The 19,369-nt window shown below is 46.0% G+C and overlaps 2 protein-coding genes across 2 annotated transcripts; one reads left to right on the top strand and one right to left on the bottom strand.

Annotated features, from left to right (window-relative positions):
* Nucleotides 1-2,885: 2,885 nt before the first annotated feature.
* LOC115206527 (sphingosine-1-phosphate phosphatase 2-like) lies at nucleotides 2,886-6,457 on the top strand. The gene is given in 4 exon segments (XM_029773621.1): nucleotides 2,886-3,007; nucleotides 5,181-5,270; nucleotides 5,820-5,992; nucleotides 5,994-6,457. Coding segments are annotated over 4 exon segments (690 nt in total). The 5' UTR covers nucleotides 2,886-2,950; the 3' UTR covers nucleotides 6,364-6,457.
* Nucleotides 6,458-7,131: 674 nt separating this feature from the next.
* Nucleotides 7,132-17,962, bottom strand: LOC115206526 (phenylalanine--tRNA ligase beta subunit). Its single transcript, XM_029773620.1, has 16 exons — nucleotides 17,853-17,962; nucleotides 17,290-17,345; nucleotides 17,028-17,182; nucleotides 16,816-16,888; nucleotides 15,050-15,165; nucleotides 14,403-14,553; nucleotides 14,176-14,284; nucleotides 12,628-12,760; nucleotides 12,386-12,437; nucleotides 12,181-12,242; nucleotides 10,979-11,186; nucleotides 10,776-10,856; nucleotides 10,559-10,651; nucleotides 10,217-10,334; nucleotides 9,840-9,992; nucleotides 7,132-8,048 (listed from the first exon to the last, which is right to left on the bottom strand). The coding sequence occupies exons 1-16, from the start codon at nucleotides 17,908-17,910 to the stop codon at nucleotides 7,897-7,899; spliced, it is 1,770 nt and encodes a 589-aa protein (XP_029629480.1). The 5' UTR covers nucleotides 17,911-17,962; the 3' UTR covers nucleotides 7,132-7,896.
* Nucleotides 17,963-19,369: the final 1,407 nt, after the last annotated feature.

Here is a 19,369-nt window from a genome sequence, read left to right as displayed (position 1 = left end):
AATAAATTTATGAACTTTTTTGAGGAAAAGATCATGATCATTAGAAAGCAAATTACGGACTCCTCTTTAAATCTGGGTATTCCTCCAGGGCTTCATTGTCCAGAGTCTGCACAACTCTGCCAGGACCTTGGCTCAAGGGAGATACTAAAGTGTTTTAGTACTATATCTCTTGACACAATGATGAAAATAATCATGGCCTCCAAACCCTCAAGCTGCATACTGGACCCTATTCCAACTAAACTACTGAAAGAGCTGCTTCCTGTGCTTGGCCCTCCTATGTTGAACATAATAAACGGCTCTCTATCCACCGGATGTGTACCAAGCTCACTAAAAGTGGCAGTAATAAAGCCTCTCTTGAAAAAGCCGAATCTTGACCCAGAAATTATAAAAAACTATCGGCCTATATCGAATCTTCCATTCCTCTCAAAAATTTTAGAAAAAGTTGTTGCGCAGCAACTCACTGCCTTCCTGAAGACAAATAATGTATACGAAACGCTTCAGTCTGGTTTTAGACCCCATCATAGCACTGAGACTGCACTTGTGAAGGTGGTAAATGACCTTTTAATGACGTCAGACCGAGGCTCTGCATCTGTCCTCATGCTCCTAGATCTTAGTGCCGCTTTTGATACCATCGATCACCACATTCTTTTGGAGAGATTGGAAACCCAAATTGGTCTACATGGACAAGTTCTGGCCTGGTTTAGATCTTATCTGTCGGAAAGATATCAGTTTGTCTCTGTGAATGGTTCGTCCTCTGACAAATCAATTGTAAATTTCGGTGTTCCTCAAGGTTCCGTTCTAGGACCACTATTGTTTTCACTATATATTTTACCTCTTGGGGATGTCATTCGAAAACATAATGTTAAATTTCACTGCTATGCGGACGACACACAGCTGTACATTTCAATGAAACATGGTGAAGCCCCAAAATTGCTCTCGCTAGAAGCCTGTGTTTCAGACATAAGGAAGTGGATGGCTGCAAATTTTCTACTTTTAAACTCGGACAAAACAGAGATGCTTGTCCTAGGTCCCAAGAAACAAAGAGATCTTCTGTTGAATCTGACAATTAATCTGGATGGTTGTACAGTCGTCTCAAATAAAACTGTGAAGGACCTCGGCGTTACTCTGGACCCTGATCTCTCTTTTGAAGAACATATCAAGACTGCTTCAAGGACAGCTTTTTTCCATCTACGTAACATTGCAAAAATCAGAAACTTTCTGTCCAAAAATGACGCAGAAAAATTAATCCATGCTTTTGTTACTTCTAGGCTCGACTACTGCAATGCTCTACTTTCCGGCTACCCGGATAAAGCACTAAACAAACTTCAGTTAGTGCTAAATACGGCTGCTAGAATCCTGACTAGAACCAAAAAATTTGATCATATTACTCCAGTGCTAGCTTCCCTACACTGGCTTCCTGTTAAGGCAAGGGCTGATTTCAAGGTTTTACTGCTAACCTACAAAGCATTACATGGGCTTGCTCCTACCTATCTTTCCGATTTGGTCCTGCCGTACATACCTACACGTACGCTACGGTCACAAGACGCAGGCCTCCTAATTGTCCCTAGAATTTCTAAGCAAACGGCTGGAGGTAGGGCTTTCTCCTATAGAGCTCCATTTTTATGGAATGGTCTGCCTACCCATGTGAGAGACGCAGACTCAGTCTCAACCTTTAAGTCTTTACTGAAGACTTATCTCTTCAGTAGGTCCTATGATTAAGTATAGTCTGGCCCAGGAGTGTGAAGGTGAACGGAAAGGCTGGAGCAACGAACCGCCCTTGCTGTCTCTGCCTTGTCGGTTCCCCTCTTCCCACTGGGATTCTCTGCCTCTAACCCTTTTACAGGGGCTGAGTCACTGACTTACTGGTGTTCTTCCATGCCGTCCATGGGAGGGGTGCGTCACTTGAGTAGGTTGAGCCACTGACGTGGTCTTCCTGTCTGGGTTGGCGCCCCCCCCTTGGGTTGTGCCGTGGCGGACATCTTTGTGGGCTATACTCGGCCTTGTCTTCGGACGGTAAGTTGGTGGTTGTAGATATCCCTCTAGTGGTGTGGGGGCTGTGCTTTGGCAAAGTGGGTGGGGTTATATCCTGCCTGTTTGGCCCTGTCCGGGGGTATCATCGGATGGGGCCACAGTGTCTTCTGATCCCTCCTGTCTCAGCCTCCAGTATTTATGCTGCAGTAGTTTATGTGTCGGGGGGCTAGGGTCAGTCTGTTACATCTGGAGTATTCTCTTGTCTTATCCGGTGTCCTGTGTGAATGTAAATATGCTCTCTCTAATTCTCTCTTTCTTTCTTTCTCTCGGAGGACCTGAGCCCTAGGACTACCTGGCATGATGACTCCTTGCTGTCCCCAGTCCACCTGGCCATGCTGCTGCTCCAGTTTCAACTGTTCTGCCTGCGGCTACGGAACCCTGACCTGTTCACCGGACGTGCTTGTTGCACCCTCGACAATTACTATGATTATTATTATTTGACCATGCTGGTCATTTACGAACATTTTAACATCTTGACCATGTTCTGTTATAATATCCACCCGGCACAGCCAGAAGAGGACTGGCCACCCCTCATAGCCTGGTTCCTCTCTAGGTTTCTTCCTAGGTTTTTGGCCTTTCTCAGGAGTTTTTCCTAGGGAGTTTTTCCCAGCCACCGTGCTTCTTTCACATGCATTGCTTGCTGTGTGGGGTTTTAGGCTGGGTTTCTGTACAGCACTTTGAGATTTCAGCTGATGTACGAAGGGCTATATAAATAAATTTGATTTGATTTGATTTGAATAGTCACAACCTCTATCTTTCTTTCTGTCGCTCACATACTCTTTCCTACCCTCTCTCTCTCTCTCTCTCTCTCTGTCTCTCTCTCTCTCTCTGTCTCTCTCTCTCTCTCTCTNNNNCGCCCCCGGTGGTGAAGCTGGAGAAGCGTGTGGACGCTGAGTATGGCCTTCCCTCCACTCACGTCATGGCCAGCACCGCCATCTTCTTCACCCTACTCCTCAGCGCCCCTTCCAGGGTTCAAGTGAGGCCTATGCAGCACCCTGAGCCTCTTGGGTCCCCTGCCAAGCTTCTGCTACTCAGTCTTGGGGGAGACTCATCGCTTGCTCACTCCCCTGGGACAAGGCCTGTACAGAACTATAGATGTAAAATAAATATGGAGAGTTTGGTGCCAACATAGTTACAATGCTACAATGCTCACTAACAGGGATGTAAACACATTTGTGCACAATATTTGAGAGAAATAAGCTTTTTGTGCCTATGAAAAATTTCAGGGATTTTTTATTTCAGCTCATGAAACATGTAACCAACACTTTAATGTTGCATTTATATTTTTGTTCAGTGTAGTTTGCTGGACACTGTACAGCCTTGTCTGAAAAAATAACTTGCCTCTAGACCTTCAGTGTATGCAGATTTGAAGGACCTGAAATAGGTGTAAGCATCTCTGTTCAGGGGACTTGTCTCTCCTGAGTCCTTGAGTCCTGACCCTGACTGCCCTTCCAGGCAATGTGGTGGGAGGGGCGGAGTGGCCAGTCACCATCATTCACCATCAGGCACCAACAGTCACCATCAGACACACTCCACAGCTGCTTTGTTCCTCTGATAGACTAGAGTAAATGACTGTCAATCTCTCTCGCTCTCTCTCTCTCTCTCTCTCTCTCTCTCTCGCTCTCTCTCTCTCTCCCTCTCTCTCTCTCCCTCTCTCTCTCTCTCTCTCTCTTTTTCTCTCTTTCTCTCTTTCTCTCGCTCTCTCGCTCTCTCGCTCTCTCGCTCTCTCGCTCTCTCGCTCTCTCTCCTTCCTCTCTCTCCTTCTCTCTCTCTCCTTCTCTCTCTCTCTCTCCTCTCTCTCTCTCTCTCTCTCTCTCTCTCCTCTCTCTCTCTCTCCTCTCTCTCTCTCTCCCTCCTTCTCTCTCTCTCTCTCCTTCTCTCTCTCTCTCTCCTTCTCTCTCTCTCTCTTCTCTCTGTCTCACACAGAACAATCAATCAATCAGCTACTCAAACAACACCAGCCTCAGATACAGTGGTAGTGTACTGCAGTGGTGACATTGTTTCTGAGAGAGCATGCATAGCTATGCATGTGGTGACTTAGTTTCTGTTTTTGAGAGGGTACATAGCTATAGATGTTTAGTGGTCTGAATGGCCTGAGGCCATCTCTTAGGTTCTGAGGGGTGAAAGGTCAGGACAGTCAATCACAGTGGCCCCTCCATCCCAACATCCTTTGTGTCCATTCAGAGTCCATTCTTCATTAACTTCTTCTGAAAGGCCCCCCAACTGCAAGGGAAAGGAACAGACACAAGAAAGAGAGAGAGAAGCAGGGAGGGAGGGAGGGAGGAGAAAAGGAGGTCAATGAATACACATGACATAGGCTCTCTTCACTGTCATTGAAATGGAGGGAAACAAAAACACAAATGGGTAAATGATATAAAAGGATGGAGAGGGAAGGGGAGATGGACAGAGACAGTTGAAAAACAGAGGATGTCTTTAAGGCAGTCCATATGTCAAAGTGGCAGAATAGATGGATGACAGATAGAAGATGTAGTTGTCTTAGGGGGATGTAGATGGATGACAGATAGAAGATGTAGTTGTCTTAGGGGGATGTAGATGGATGACAGATAGAAGATGTAGTTGTCTTAGGGGGATGTAGATGGATGACAGATAGAAGATGTAGTTGTCTTAGGGGGATGTAGATGGATGACAGATAGAAGATGTAGTTGTCTTAGGGTGATGTAGATGGATGACAGAATATGTACTTGTCTTAGGGGGATGTAGATGGATGACAGATAGAAGATGTAGTTGTCTTAGGGTGATGTAGATGGATGACAGAAGATGTAATTGTCTTAGGGGGATGTTGGGAGTTTCTTGCTTCCACCATCATAGTCTGACAGTCCCAAGCTGATGAGGTTTTCAGATCATATCCATCATTTATTAGATTATCAGAGAATGTCTCATCAGAAAGTTGTGTATTTTGTAGTAGTGTTTGTGTGTGTGCACTCACACACGTGGGTACCCACGTCTGAGTCAGTGGAGGCTGCTGAGGGGAAGAATGGAGAGAATGGAATGTTATCAGAAACATAGAAACCGTGTTTGATATCATTCCACTCCAGCCATTACCACAAGTCTGTCCTCCCTGATTAAGGTGCCACCAACCTCCTGTTGTCAGAGTGTGATTTGTGTGTACCTCTATTTTCTGTCCACAGTTCCAGTTTGAAGTGGGTCTGCTTGTGGCGGGGGTGCTGTCTGTGTTGGTGTGTCTGAGTCATCTGTGCACAGGCATGCATTCCGCTCTGGTAAGTCTCTTCTGCTGCTCTGCCCCGACAGTACTGTATAAAGTAATGTATAAAACATTCAGGCCCAATGCAGGATGTATTATTCATACAGTATGTCTGGCTGGCACTCTTAGCTAGGGGGACCTGCCTTTCACTTTGACACTCATCATGCCTTTACATAAGAATAAGTAGTTCATTATGACCGGTAAAGAGTATTTGGAGTAAATATGAGATAAGGAGGTTCAAGAGCAACACTCTGACCAGAGGAGGCTGGTGAGAGGAGCTATAGGAGGACAGGGCCATTGTAATGTCTGGAAAGAAAGAAATGGAACGGTATCAAACATATAGAAACCACATGTATGACTCTGTTCCATTCATTCCATTCCAGCCGTTACAATGAGGCTGTCCTCTTATTGCTATTCCACGCCAGCCGCCTCTGACTCAGACTAGCACTTCATCAGCATAAAGACCACATCACCCTTCAATCAACTATGAATACATCTGTCTAAGCAGTTACAAAAATGTAATACATACATGTATGTATATACTCCCCCTCCCTGCTGGTTTCAGGACTTGATCTGTGGTGCTCTAATCTCAGCCACATTAATGTTGGTCACCTATCCATACTGGGAAACCTTCAACTGGCTCCAGCTCACCTCTCCACTCTCCCCCGTCGGGGCATTGGTACTGGCTCTCTTCCTGAGCTGCACCTACCCTGAGCTGGGCCATTACACCACCACGCGGGGACACCACCACCATCCTGGGGGTGGGTGCAGGCTGTTCTGTGGGCTACTGGGTAAATGAGAGGCTGGGGGAGACGTTTGAGCCCCAGGGGGTGCTACCCATACCCCTGCCAGCACTGACACTGGGTGGCTTAGCCCTGGCCAGCACCCACTTTGTGGTGGGTGTCGTGGCGTTGGTGGCGACTCGACAGATAATGAAGACAGCCGGTCTGTGGGTGCTGTGCTCCTGGTATGGAGTGTCAGTCAAAGACATAGACGCCAGGAGAAGGAAGGAGATCGAGGTGCCGTATAGATTCACCACCTATACATCTATAGGCCTGGTCCAGTTTATTCTGGTCAATAGACTGTTCATAGTACTGGGACTGCTATGACCCAATGCTTTTATGAACTGTTAAAATATATACAGTACCATTCAAAAGTTTGGGGTCACTTAGAAAACAGTATCAAACACGGTTTATGTGAAGGGAGTAGTACACAGCATTGTACGAGATCTTCAGTTTCTTGGCAATTTCTCGCATGGAATAACCATTTCTCAGAACAAGAATAGACTGACGAGTTTCAGAAGAAAGATCTTTGTTTCTAGCCATTTTGAGCCTGTATTCAAATCCACAAATGCTGATGCTCCAGATACTGAACTAGTCTAAAGAAGGCCAGTTTAATTGCTTCTTTAGCAGAACAGTTTTCAGCTGTACTAACATAATTGCAAAAGGGTTTTCTAATGATCAATTAGCCTTTTAAAATGATACACTTGGATTAGCTAACACAACGTGCCATTGGAACACAGGAATGACAGTTGCTGATAATGGGCCTCTGTACACCCATGTAGATATTCCATTAAAAATCTGCTGTTTCCAGCTACAGTTGTCATTTACAACATGAAATGTCTACACTGTATTTCTGATCAATTTGATGTTATTTTAATGGACAAAACAAGTGCTTTACTTTCAAAAACAAGGACATTTCTAAGTGACCCCAAACTTTTGAACGGTGGTGTATATACTGTATAAAACATGCTAGGATCCTGTCATCATTCAAGTGTTGTGTAAGAATGTTCTGACATTTACATTTTTTATACATCCGACATTGATTCTATATTTTTCACACATGTAACTTTGAAAGACAGAAGACAAATTAAAAGATTCAATGTTACACTGATTTTATTTAACGTTACTTGCTTTGGTGAGGAAGTCCGAAATAACTATCACACGGAAACAGACCTAAGCAACACCTGCAGTTACAGTACTGTATGGTATGTCAGAGTTCATGTCCTGTTGTATCAAGTAGATGAAGCTCCGCCCAGGACCATTAACCCACCGAACAAGACCATACCAGTTGGACACCACAAGTAAACCTGTTGAACCACAGCTTTGTGGCTTCCTGTTATTTACACTCATACAGTGCATTAGGCCTATATGCTGTATGACAAACCTTTAAATGTAAATAACTGGAATCAATACAATTGATCAGAGCAATGTCTTTAAATGGTATAGTACAGTATATTGGTTAAAGCTCAAATGAAGCAGGATTGAGATGAATTCAAAAACACAGGACTGAGTCACAGGCTGACATCTCATTCACTTTAATTACCATGGAGATAAAAATACAGCCACATCATTTGTATATACCAGCCTATAATTTCTATGGTTACTTCATACACTGTTGTACATTTATCAACAGAAATACCACGCATGATATAAACTGAACAATTCATTTGGGGCCAAATCCTAACTTTCGCACATATCTCAAGCTTGCAATGTGATGTCAATTGCGTGAAAATGTGAGCTCAGCTGCAGCAGGTTGGGCTGTACTCTGCTGGAGCTGGGAAAGCCTGTGTTGAGATGGACTGAACATGAGTAGATGAGTTTGGTGGTGTTACAGGTTCAGGCGTGTGTCTGCGTGTGACATCACAGGAAGGGCTCGATGTCGATGTCCAGGGCGGAGCATGGCATGGTGAGCTCAAAGCGGTTGATGACATCAGGGTGAAGGACCCCGAGGCGTCCTATGCTCTTCCCGCGCGCAAAGATCTCAGCACAGCGACCAGGGAAGAAGGTGGAATCTGAAAGAAAAGAGGGGAAACAGAGGAGGGTGGTAAGGAAGAAGAGGTTTCTCAGTGGTCCACTGAAAATAAACATCAAAAATGTAGTCTCTGAATAAATGTTTCTACACAGACGAAACACCTAAGATCAAGCCAAAATGAGACAGAACTATTCTCAGATGTGAGAGACAACTCATTGATTTGTTTTTTAAAACACTGACTGCTAGAGCCTGTTCAAGAGGAGCTAGGCTCAGGGTTGCCATGACTCCAGTTCCACAGACATGTTACATTCCGTTCCTATGCTGTTCTGTTCTCTGCTCCCATGGTGCTTCAGTTGTTCCCACACTGCTTTGCTCCTAAAAGCTAATGTACTCCTGAGCCACCGTTCAGATACTTACTCATAACTAGCAACAGACAAATCTCTGCATGATCTGTGTGTGTGTGTGTGTCTCTCTTCCAGGGCAGCATCCTGACAACCAGTCATTAAAAATGCTACACTTATAGCCAGAGCCAGCCTGACAAATGACAACCTATTCCACCAACCCTGAAAACCCTCTTCAGATTCATTCTCACTGAGCCAAGGTCAACACTAACCACAGTCAGGGGGGTACAGCGTGCCTTTAACAGTGAATTGGAAGGGCTGAATTTGACACAGTTGTTAAGTGAAACGTGGGCATCTGCTCCTTAAGAGGCTCTCCTTCCGCTAACTCCCTAACCACTCAGCCCTACACCGCATGGCTATGAGCGAGACAACTGACAGCTCTCGCTCTCTGCATAATAGTGTGTAAATGTGACAGTCTACGTGTTTTCTGTAGCTCTGAGTGTTTGTTTCAGGCAGTCTAAATGCCCATGGATCTCCCTGTAAACCCAGGGATGCGCACTGCAGCAGCAGTCTGACTCCCACTGCTGACGACACGCTCTCTTACCCTCCATCTCCCCGTTTCTCTATCCTCCACACCCCTGCACTCCCTCTTCACCCCCTCCTCATCCCTCTCTTTCTGTGGTCCTTGAGCCCATCGATTTCCCCACTGATTGTGACAGGAGACACATCCTGTGGTGAGTGAGTGAGGTGGAGTGAGAGAGACACAGAGATGGGAGGGATTGGAGCTAATTGAGCCCTGCAGAACCCACAGCTAATAAAAACACTGATTTGTGGAACAAGATTCATGAGTGCCATGGGAAAACATTCACTTCACTAGTGGACAAAATACCCTCTAGAATCATTTCCACTGGAAATACAGCCACAGCTGTACTGTAGGTTGAGGATAGGTGTGAACTGTGAAACCATGATATGGGTTTTAGTTTTATACCACTTCCTTGCCTCCTTTCCTTTATGACCACTGAGTTGGTCAAGCTTGTTTGGAATTTCTCTCTCCAAAATGTTTTGATATCCAATTGCGATCTTGTCTCATCACTGCAACTCCCCAACAGGCTCGGGAGAGGCGAATGTCGAGTCATGCGTCCTCCGAAACATGACCCACCAAGCCGCGCTGCTTCTTAACACCCGCTAGCTTAACCCGGAAGCAAGCCGCACCAATGTGTCTGAGGAAACGCCGTTCAACCGACGACCAAAATCAGCTTGCAGATGACCAGCCACAAGATCGAACCCCAGGCTGTAGTGACGCCACAACACTGCAATGCAGTGCCTTAGACCGCTGCGCCACTCGGGAGGCTAGTTGGACAGGCTTGACACGTCAGTTGAAAGCACCATGGTGAAAACTGAAAACCTATCCAGAGCATTCACCAATCAGTTGCCATTGAAAGAAACGGAGTCCAGTTTAAACCACTGAGATGGCTCCCTGGTTGTCTTACCGTCAGCAGCCTGGATGTGGTAGCCATTGCCCTGGCCTGGTTTGACCTCCAGCAGCTGCATCACCCTGTCCATCAGACCGTGGATCACCTCAAACCCCGGACTCTTGTTGTAGTAGACAGCACACAGACGACGGTTGTTCCGGGCCCCCACGTCTGAGAGGGAGAGCAGAGGACAACATAGGCATCAGGATATACTGTAGGATGTCTAGAAAAACAGATAATGACAGTGTGTGTATTCTTGAGTATGAGGGAATCATTTTGTAAATTCATGTTTGTCCTAATAAAGAAAGGCAGGCATACAATGACATTACTTAAACACATATCCATGAATACTGTCTATTATGAATTACTTAGGGCAAACCCGCACACAAACACACCTTTGGTTTCATCCTTGAGCACCACGTCTGAAATCTCAAACAGCCTCAGAGGCAGAGGCATCTTCCTGTTGGCCGCCACAGTCTTCAGCAGGCCTGAGAGCAGGGTGGTGCGCGCCACCTGGTGGAGAAGACGAGCACTGCTGTTAACACACCCACCCAGTCACACAGCACCCTCAAGTGGAGAAACACCCTCACATCAGAGGGTGAAAGAATCCAGTCAACTGTTTAACTTAAAAATTGCTGTAGTGTATAGCAACTGTACGAGATCATTCAGCGACCAAAGGTGGACAGTTTATAATGTTATCAGAGAGACATGATTAATCCACGGTAATGGTGGTCCACCTGGAACTCAGCTGTCTTGGGGTTGGAGATGTGGCATGCTCTGGTCTCTGAGATGTTCTTCAACAGCTTGTCAGCTATGTCCTCCTGAGAACACTGCACAGGAAGACAGATACAACACATTAAAATGTGTGTGTTTATTTATTTGGATCCCCATTAGATTTTGCAGAAGCAGCAGCTACTCTTCCTGGAGTCCAAAGGTAGAGAGTGTGGTCATTACCAGGGCGAAGGTGAGGGCCTCCGTGAATCCAGCAGCAGCCAGGTCCTGTCTCAGTAGCTCTGACAGCTTATTAAGTGGGAGCTAAAAACACAACAGTCATGAGGGGGAAAATAAGACCTCACCACATAATAGCACCCAACCAGCAGCTCCAGTCAACAACCAATCAACTTCATTAATGAATAACCAGCTGAAGAAACCCTCACCTGACTGGCTACGGTATATGTGCGCGGCGTGGTGCGGGGAATATTGTTGAAACCGTACGCCATGGCGGCGTCCTCCATGATGTCACAGGCGTGGATGACGTCAGAGCGCGTGGGCGGGATCTCCACCTCAATCTGTTCGCCGTCACTCATGACCTCTGAGCGCAAGCACATCTTGGTCAACAGTTGAGCGATTTGCTCAGTCGACTCACTGGAGATTACAAACGTTAAAGCATTACAAACTTTAAACATCGGCAGGTAGCCTAGCGGTTAAGAACATTGGGTCAGTAACTGAAAGGTCGATGGTTTGAATCCCAAAGCCGACTACGTGATTATAAAAAAATTCATTGAGAAAGCACTTAACCCTAATTGCTCATGTAAGACTCTCTGGATAAGAGAGTCATGTAAATGTAAGGCATGTTGGTAGCATTCTGCTTAGCATTTAGAGGAGAGGTCTCCAACCCTGTTCCTGTAGAGCCACCCTCCTGTAGGTTTCAACTCTAACCCTGTTCCTGTAGAGCTACCCTCCTGTAGGTTAACTCTAACCCTGTTCCTGTAGAGCTACCCTCCTGTAGGTTAACTCTAACCCTGTTCCTGGAGAGCTACCCTCCTGTAGGTTTCAACTCCAACCCTGTTCCTGGAGAGCTACCCTCCTTCCTGTAGGTTTCAACTCCAACCCTGTTCCTGGAGAGCTACCCTCCTGTAGGTTATAACTCTAACCCTGTTCCTGGAGAGCTACCCTCCTGTAGGTTATAACTCTAACCCTGTTCCTGGAGAGCTACCCTCCTGTAGGTTTCAACTCCAACCCTGTTCCTGGAGAGCTACCCTCCTGTAGGTTTTTGTTCAAACCCCAGTTGTAACTTCCCTGATTCAGCTTATCAATAAGCTAATTATTGAATCAGGTGTGCTAGATTAGGGTTGGAGTTAAAACCTACAGGAGGGTAGCTCTACAGGAACAGGGTTGGAGTTAAAACCTACAGGAGGGTAGCTCTCCAGGAACAGGGTTAGAGTTATAACCTACAGGAGGGTAGCTCTCCAGGAACAGGGTTAGAGTTGTAACCTACAGGAGGGTAGCTCTCCAGGAACAGGGTTAGAGTTATAACCTACAGGAGGGTAGCTCTCCAGGAACAGGGTTAGAGTTGTAACCTACAGGAGGGTAGCTCTCCAGGAACAAGGTTGGATATAATTTCAAGCCACTTCGTTACCTGATGCCAACTTTGCGGTTGATGAAGTCGGCTGACAGAGTTTCCTTCCTGTAAGCCAGCTCCTGAGGTCACATGGTATAGCAGAAAGTTTGAGGGTTACAAATAGAATGGGGATAATCAAAATGTACATATTGACCAGTGGGTTGTAATATATTTTCCCACAAAAGGAAACAGACTGCAGGGTGATGGTGAGGGAATACAGTACCGGGTACTGACAGGTCCTTCCGTCTGGGTACACCACCTCAGCCTCCTCTACCCTGAGAGAGAGCGACAGAATGTGAGATAGGTCAAGAGGAGTCTTTTAAAGTGGGGCTGGGCAAAGCAACTTCTTATTACTATAACAGATTCCTACTAATTCATGGTCTTATTTTACACACAATAACATATTAGGTTAAACTATTAGTCATTTCAATCATAGAAATCTAAACAGCTGTTGCCTGGACTCACGTGAAAGGCTCTTCACAATACTCGCAGAACATCGTCACCATCATGTCCAACACAATTTTTGCCTTGGTAAGATCAGTGGCTGTGCACTCGATAAAAACATTCTTTGTATTCAAGGAGATTTTGGAATGGTCCCCTGAAAAACAAGACACAGAACAGTATCTACAGCATACCATGGGTAAATAATATTGGAAGTCCACGAGGTTAATAGTTTTGGCATATACAGTCCATACAGAAAGTATTCAGACCCCTTGACTTTTTCCACATTTTATTACATTACAGCTTTATTCTAAAATGTATTCAATTGTTTTTCCTCATCAATCTACACACAATACCCCATAATGACAAAGCAAAAACAGGTTTAGACATTTTTGATAATGTATTAAAAATAAACAGATAACTTATTTACGTAAGTATTCAGACCCTTGGCTATGAGACTTGAAATGGAGCTCAAGTGCATTCAGTTTCCATTGATCATCCTGGAGATGTTTCAACAACTTGATTGGAGTCCACCTGTTGTAAATTCAATTGATTGGACATGGTTTGGAAGGGCACACACCTGTCTATATAAGGTCCCACAGTTGACAGTGCATGTCAGAGCAAAAACCAAGCCATGAGGTCAAAGGAATTGTCCATAGAGCCCAGAGACAGGATTATGTCCAGGCACAGATCTGGGTAAGGGTACCATTGAAGGTCCAAGAAGAGAGCAGCCTTAATTTTTAAATGGAAGAAGTTTGGAACCATTAAGACTCTTCCTAGAGATGGCTGCCCAGCCAAACTGAGCAATCGGGGGAGAAGGGCCTTGGTCAGGGAGGTGACAAAGAACCCAATGTTCACGTTGCCAAAAGGCACCTAAAGGACTCCGATCTTGAAAAACAAGATTCTCTGGTCTGATGAAACCAAGATTGAACTCTTCGGCCTGAATGCCAAGCGTCACGTCTGGAGGAAACCTGGCACCATCCCTAAGGTGAAGCATGGTGGTGGCAGCATCATGCTGTGGGGATGTTTTTCAGCGGCAGGGACTGGGAGACTAGTCAGGATTGAGGGAAAGATTAAAGAGTTAAGTACAGAGAGATCCTTGATGAAAACCTGCTCCAGAGCACTCAGGACCTCAGACTGGGGCGACGGTTCACCTTCCAACAGGACAACAACCCTAAGCACACAGCCAAGACAACGCAGGGGTGGTTTCGGGACAAGTCTCTGAATGTCCTTCAGTGGCCCAGCCAGAGCCCGGACTTGAAACCGATCGAACATCTCTGAAGACACCTGAAAATACCTGTGCAGCGACGCTCCCCATCACTGCCAAAGGTGCTTCAACAAAGTACTGAGTAAAGGGTCTGAATACTTATGTAAATGTCATTTTTATTTTTTATTTTTAATATATTTGCTAACATTTCTAACAATCTGTTTTTGCTTGGTCATTATAGGGTATTGTGTGTAGATTGATGAGAAAAACAATTTAATCAATTTTAGAAAAAGGCTATATCAAAATGGGTAAAAAGTCAAGGGGTTTGAATACTTTCCAAATGCACTGTATGTGTGTGTCCTCACCATTGATGATTGGAGGCAAAGACAAAACAATGCCGTTACTGTCATAGATGACAGGATATAGAGGCTCATCTTCAATGATGTGCAGATAGTGTCGCAAGTGGCTGTCTGTCTGAGAGGGAGAAATACAAATTGAAAGATTGGATGACAGAAATAAAAGACCTCTAGCCATACCCAATCACAACTCATGTTACAGAGGCTCATGATCTCTGTAGCCAATCCCTGCTCACCTTGTAGAGGCTCATGAGTTCCTGTGCGGTGTACTCCTTTGCCTGGTTGAGAGGTTTGAAGCGGATGTCACCAGGTGGTTTGGCTGTGTAGGTGAAGGGGCCTGAAATGGTGTCCAGGTCATGGGTGCCGATGGCAACCAGAGTCCTTTTCCTACGGAGCACAGATTAGTCAATTCACACACACACTGTCACAACATCCACTGAGATAACATCTCAGAGACTACCAGAGAAGAACACACTGAAAGCCATCACTGAAGTATGAAGGCATGGTATTGAAAAAAGTCTCCGACCAAAACATTGCAATAAATATGCAGAGGTGAAATTGTGTGTGTAATAAGTAAGCCTTGTCCGAGCCAGAATGTCCCATAGGGCCAGGAGCCTATCTCCTGTTTTTTTGTAGAGCAAGGCAGCTTGATGTACAAGTACACCAATTGGATGCTGAACTGTGGCAGAGCCATACCCACAATCCAAGCATAGAGCCATCAGAGTCTTTGGTATGACCCAAACAGGGACCGAACCCCCAACATTCCAATCTAAGGGCAGACACTAACCTCAAGGCCACTGAGTTGGTCAAACTTGTGTGTGTGTGTGTGAGAGTTGTATATATTTTTCTGTGAAGGTAGAGATGTGTTAGGTGTCTGACTAACCTACAGACGTTCTGATGGAGTTTCTCCTGTAGTTCGATGAAGCTGTCGTAGCGTTCCTGTGTGAAGGTGATGTTCCTCAGGACTGCAGCCACAGCGTGGGGTCGCACAGCAGTTGTCTACGACAGGCACAAACAGGGGCACCCACAGTCAGTCAGGATTCTCTCATTTATCTCTAAACACTATATCTTACTTCCAACACAAACCCAAAGCCTCCTTTGCACAGCCTCAACAAATGTAGAGGAATTCATCAACAGCTCAATATCTTAATTCATCATCTTGTCACAAAGGACTGCTGTGGTGGTTCATTCATGACAAGATGTATGACCCAACCCTACCCTCTGCCCCAAACCCAGGTCAGTAAACAGTCCACTCCATGTTTCCCCCCTCCCCCACCTCCATGATGACCAAATGAACCAACCCTACCCTCTGCCCCAAACCCAGGTCAGTAAACAGTCCACTCCATGTTTCCCCCCTCCCCCACCTCCATGATGACCAAATGAACCAACCCTACCCTCTGCCCCAAACCCAGGTCAGTAAACAGTCCACTCCATGTTTCCCCCCTCCCCCACCTCCATGATGACCAAATGAACCAACCCTACCCTCTGCCCCAAACCCAGGTCAGTAAACAGTCCACTCCATGTTTCCCCCCTCCCCCACCTCCATGATGACCAAATGAACCAACCCTACACTCTGCCCCAAACCCAGGTCAGTAAACAGAGAGTCTGCTCCAATGTGAGCAAGACAAAGGAGCTGATCGTGGACTACAGGAAAAGGCGGGCCAAACAGGCCCCCATTAACATCGACAGGGCTGTAGTGGAGCGGGTCGAGAGTTTCAAGTTCCTTGGTGTCCACATCACCAACGAACTCTCATGGTCCAAACATACCAAGACAGTCATGAAGAAGGCACGACAAAACCTTTTCAGTACCCCCTCAGGAGACTGAAAAGATTTGGCATGGGTCTTCAGATCCTCAAAAGGTTCTACAGCTGCACCATCGAGAGCATCCTGACCGGTTGCATCACCGCCTGGTATGGCAACTGCTCGGCATCTGACCGTAAGGCGCTACAGAGGGTAGTGCGAATGGCCTAGTACATCACTGGGGCCAAACTTCCTGCCACCCAGGACCTATATAATAAGCGGTGTCAGAGGAAAGCCCATAAAATTGTCAGAGACTCCACTCACCAAAGTTATAGACTGTTTTCTATGCTACAGGGCGGCAAGTGGTACCGGAGCGCCAAGTCTAGGACCAAAAGGCTCCTCAACAGCTTCTACCCCAAGCCATAAGACTGCTGAACAATTAATAAAATCGCCACCGGACAATTTACATTGACCCCTCCCTGCCCTCCCTCCCTTTTGTACACTGCTGCTACTCGCTGTTTGTTTATTACCCATGCATAGTCACTTCGCCACCACCTACATGTACAGATTACCTCAACTAGCCTGTACCCCTGCACACTGACTCAGTACCGGTGCCCCCTGTATATAGCCTCGTTATTGTTATTCTTGCCTACCTCCCTACTCTTCTACATTTGCACACACTGTACATAGATTTTTATATTTTTATTTTCTTTTGTGTTATTGACTGTACGTTTGTTTATGTGTAACTCTGTGTTGTTTTGTCACACTGCTTTGTATTCGGCGCAAGTGACAAATAAACATTTGATTTGATGTTCCCTCCCTTCCTCTGTGATGACCAAATGACCCAACCCTACACTCTGCCCCAAACCCAGGTCATTAAACAGAGTCTGGTCCATGTTTTCCACCCACCTCCTCTGTGATGACCAGCCTCTGAGGCTCACTGCTGGCTGGACTCACACGCCTGTAGCGAGGGGCTTCCATCCTGGAGCGCAGACACACATGGACATGTCAATACACAGCTGAAGACAACACACACAATAAAGCAGCACAAGCTGAAGTACTTTGGCAATGTAAAAGTCATGTTTAAGCACACAATTCTCCATATAGATGTTTTTACATACTTCTGCTTGAAGACCTGCAGGCCCCTGACCAGCCCTTCCAGACACAGAAGGTCATAGCGGTTAGCTGGGACATCGATCTTATACAAAATCACATCAGACGCCCCCTCTGCCTTGGTGTCCCCCTGCTCACGACTGATGATGTCCTTCTCTGAGGTCTGAAAGACAGGGTTAGGGGGAGAATAGCTAACCAATGTATTGTTTTTGGGCTATCACACAAACAAGTGGATATGGCTGAGGTTCATCCTCACTGTCTTCTACTCACAATCTCATCGAGCTCCAGCCCAAACTCAAAACACAACTCATCAAATTCTTCATCAGCTGAAATGAAGGGAAAGAGAATAGCATTTTAATATGTTGGAATAATTCGTATATTATGGTCCCACCTCCATTCTTCATTTAAATCACATTTTACTAGTTAAATGGACGTAGCTATGTGGTGCTCAGTACAGTAACTTAGCAGGGTAGGATTGGTCTGGATAGGGAAATGATGCAATCGTCGTGAAATAACAAGCATCATCAGTTCTGTCAACTATCAAATCATGTTTTCAATCACTATTCAGTAGAAACAGAGTATATGCCGTTTTGTATGTAACATATGTGATATGTTGTTAAACAACCCACAAAAAAGCGTGATATGCTGTTATTGCCACGGCATCAGCCACTAGGTAGCCACTGTCTTAGCTAGGTAGCCACTGTCTTAGCTAGGTAGCCACAGTAGCTAACTTAAGCAACTATCTCGCTATATTTTGTCTGAAAATACAACGCCGAAAAATTCTACAATTTACTGAATATATATTACTTAAAAAGGTAAGTAACATTTCTTACTGTATGTTCTGCCCAAGGCATGAAACAGAAGATCCCTTTTGACACTGACAGTCGGCATGGTGACCACGGCTAACCGCTAGCTACTAATCTTTCCTCCAAGACTGAAGGACCCACCGAAGCCAGCTGTAGCTGTCCGGGATAATGCCAGTCTGAATTATTGGTATAAAGTACTACTCGTACCAAAAGTCTCATATTGACATTTGGTATCGAATTAAATGGCCATTTCAAATAGTTAATTCACAGTCACACTGGATTATCGAAGACCAAGTATACTGCTCAAAAAAATAAAGGGAACACTTAAACAACACATCCTAGATCTGAATGAAAGAAATAATCTTATTAAATACTTTTTTCTTTACATAGTTGAATGTGCTGACAACAAAATCACACAAAAATAATCAATGGAAATCCAATTTATCAACCCATGGAGGTCTGGATTTGGAGTCACACTCAAAATTAAAGTGGAAAACCACACCACAGGCTGATCCAACTTTGATGTAATGTCCTTAAAACAAGTCAAAATGAGGCTCAGTAGTGTGTGGCCTCCGCGTGCCTGTATGACCTCCCTACAATGCCTGGACATGCTCCTGATGAGGTGGCGGATGGTCTCCTGAGGGATCTCCTCCCAGACCTGGACTAAAGCATCCGCCAACTCCTGGACAGTCTGTGGTGCAACGTGGTGTTGGTGGATGGAGCGAGACATGATGTCCCAGATGTGCTCAATTAGATTCAGGTCTGGGGAACGGGCGGGCCAGTCCATAGCATCAATGCCTTCCTCTTGCAGGAACTGCTGACACACTCCAGCCACATGAGGTCTAGCATTGTCTTGCATTAGGAGGAACCCAGGGCCAACCGCACCAGCATATGGTCTCACAAGGGGTCTGAGGATCTCATCTCGGTACCTAATGGCAGTCAGGCTACCTCTGGCGAGCACATGGAGGGCTGTGCGGCCCCCCAAAGAAATGCCACCACACACCATGACTGACCCACCGCCAAACCGGTCATGCTGGAGGATGTTGCAGGCAGCAGAACGTTCTCCACGGTGTCTCCAGACTCTGTCATGTCTGTCACGTGCTCAGTGTGAACCTGCTTTCATCTGTGAAGAGCACAGGGCACCAGTGGCGAATTTACCAATCTTGGTGTTCTCTGGCAAATGCCAAACGTCCTGCACGGTGTTGGGCTGTAAGCACAACCCCCACCTGTGGACGTCGGGCCCTCATACCACCCTCATGGTGTCTGTTTCTGACCGTTTGAGAAGACACATGCACATTTGTGGCCTGCTGGAGGTCATTTTGCAGGGCTCTGGCAGTGCTTCTCCTGCTCCTCCTTGCACAAAGGCGGAGGTAGCGGTCCTGCTGCTGGGTTGTTGCCCTCCTACGGCCTCCTCCATGTCTCCTGATGTACTGGCCTGTCTCCTGGTAATGCCTCCATGCTCTGGACACTACGCTGACAGACACAGCAAACCTTCTTGCCACAGCTCGCATTGATGTGCCCTCCTGGATGAGCTGCACTACCTG

Source organism: Salmo trutta, chromosome 13 (genome assembly GCF_901001165.1).
Source record: "Salmo trutta chromosome 13, fSalTru1.1, whole genome shotgun sequence".
Lineage (NCBI taxonomy): Eukaryota > Metazoa > Chordata > Actinopteri > Salmoniformes > Salmonidae > Salmo > Salmo trutta.
The sequence above is the reverse complement of the archived record's forward strand: the minus strand, read 5'-3'. Positions and strand labels throughout refer to the sequence as shown.

Excerpts from the sequence above, each read along its gene's own strand:
- LOC115206526 (XM_029773620.1), bottom strand. The coding sequence starts at position 17,910 with ATGCCGACTGTCAGTGTCAAAAGGGATCTTCTGTTTCATGCCTTGGGC. Across the intron at positions 10,857-10,978 it reads CATATACCGTAGCCAGTCAG|CTCCCACTTAATAAGCTGTC; the intron begins GTGAGGGTTTCT and ends TTGTGTTTTTAG. Across the intron at positions 10,335-10,558 it reads CCAAGACAGCTGAGTTCCAG|GTGGCGCGCACCACCCTGCT; the intron begins GTGGACCACCAT and ends CTTCTCCACCAG.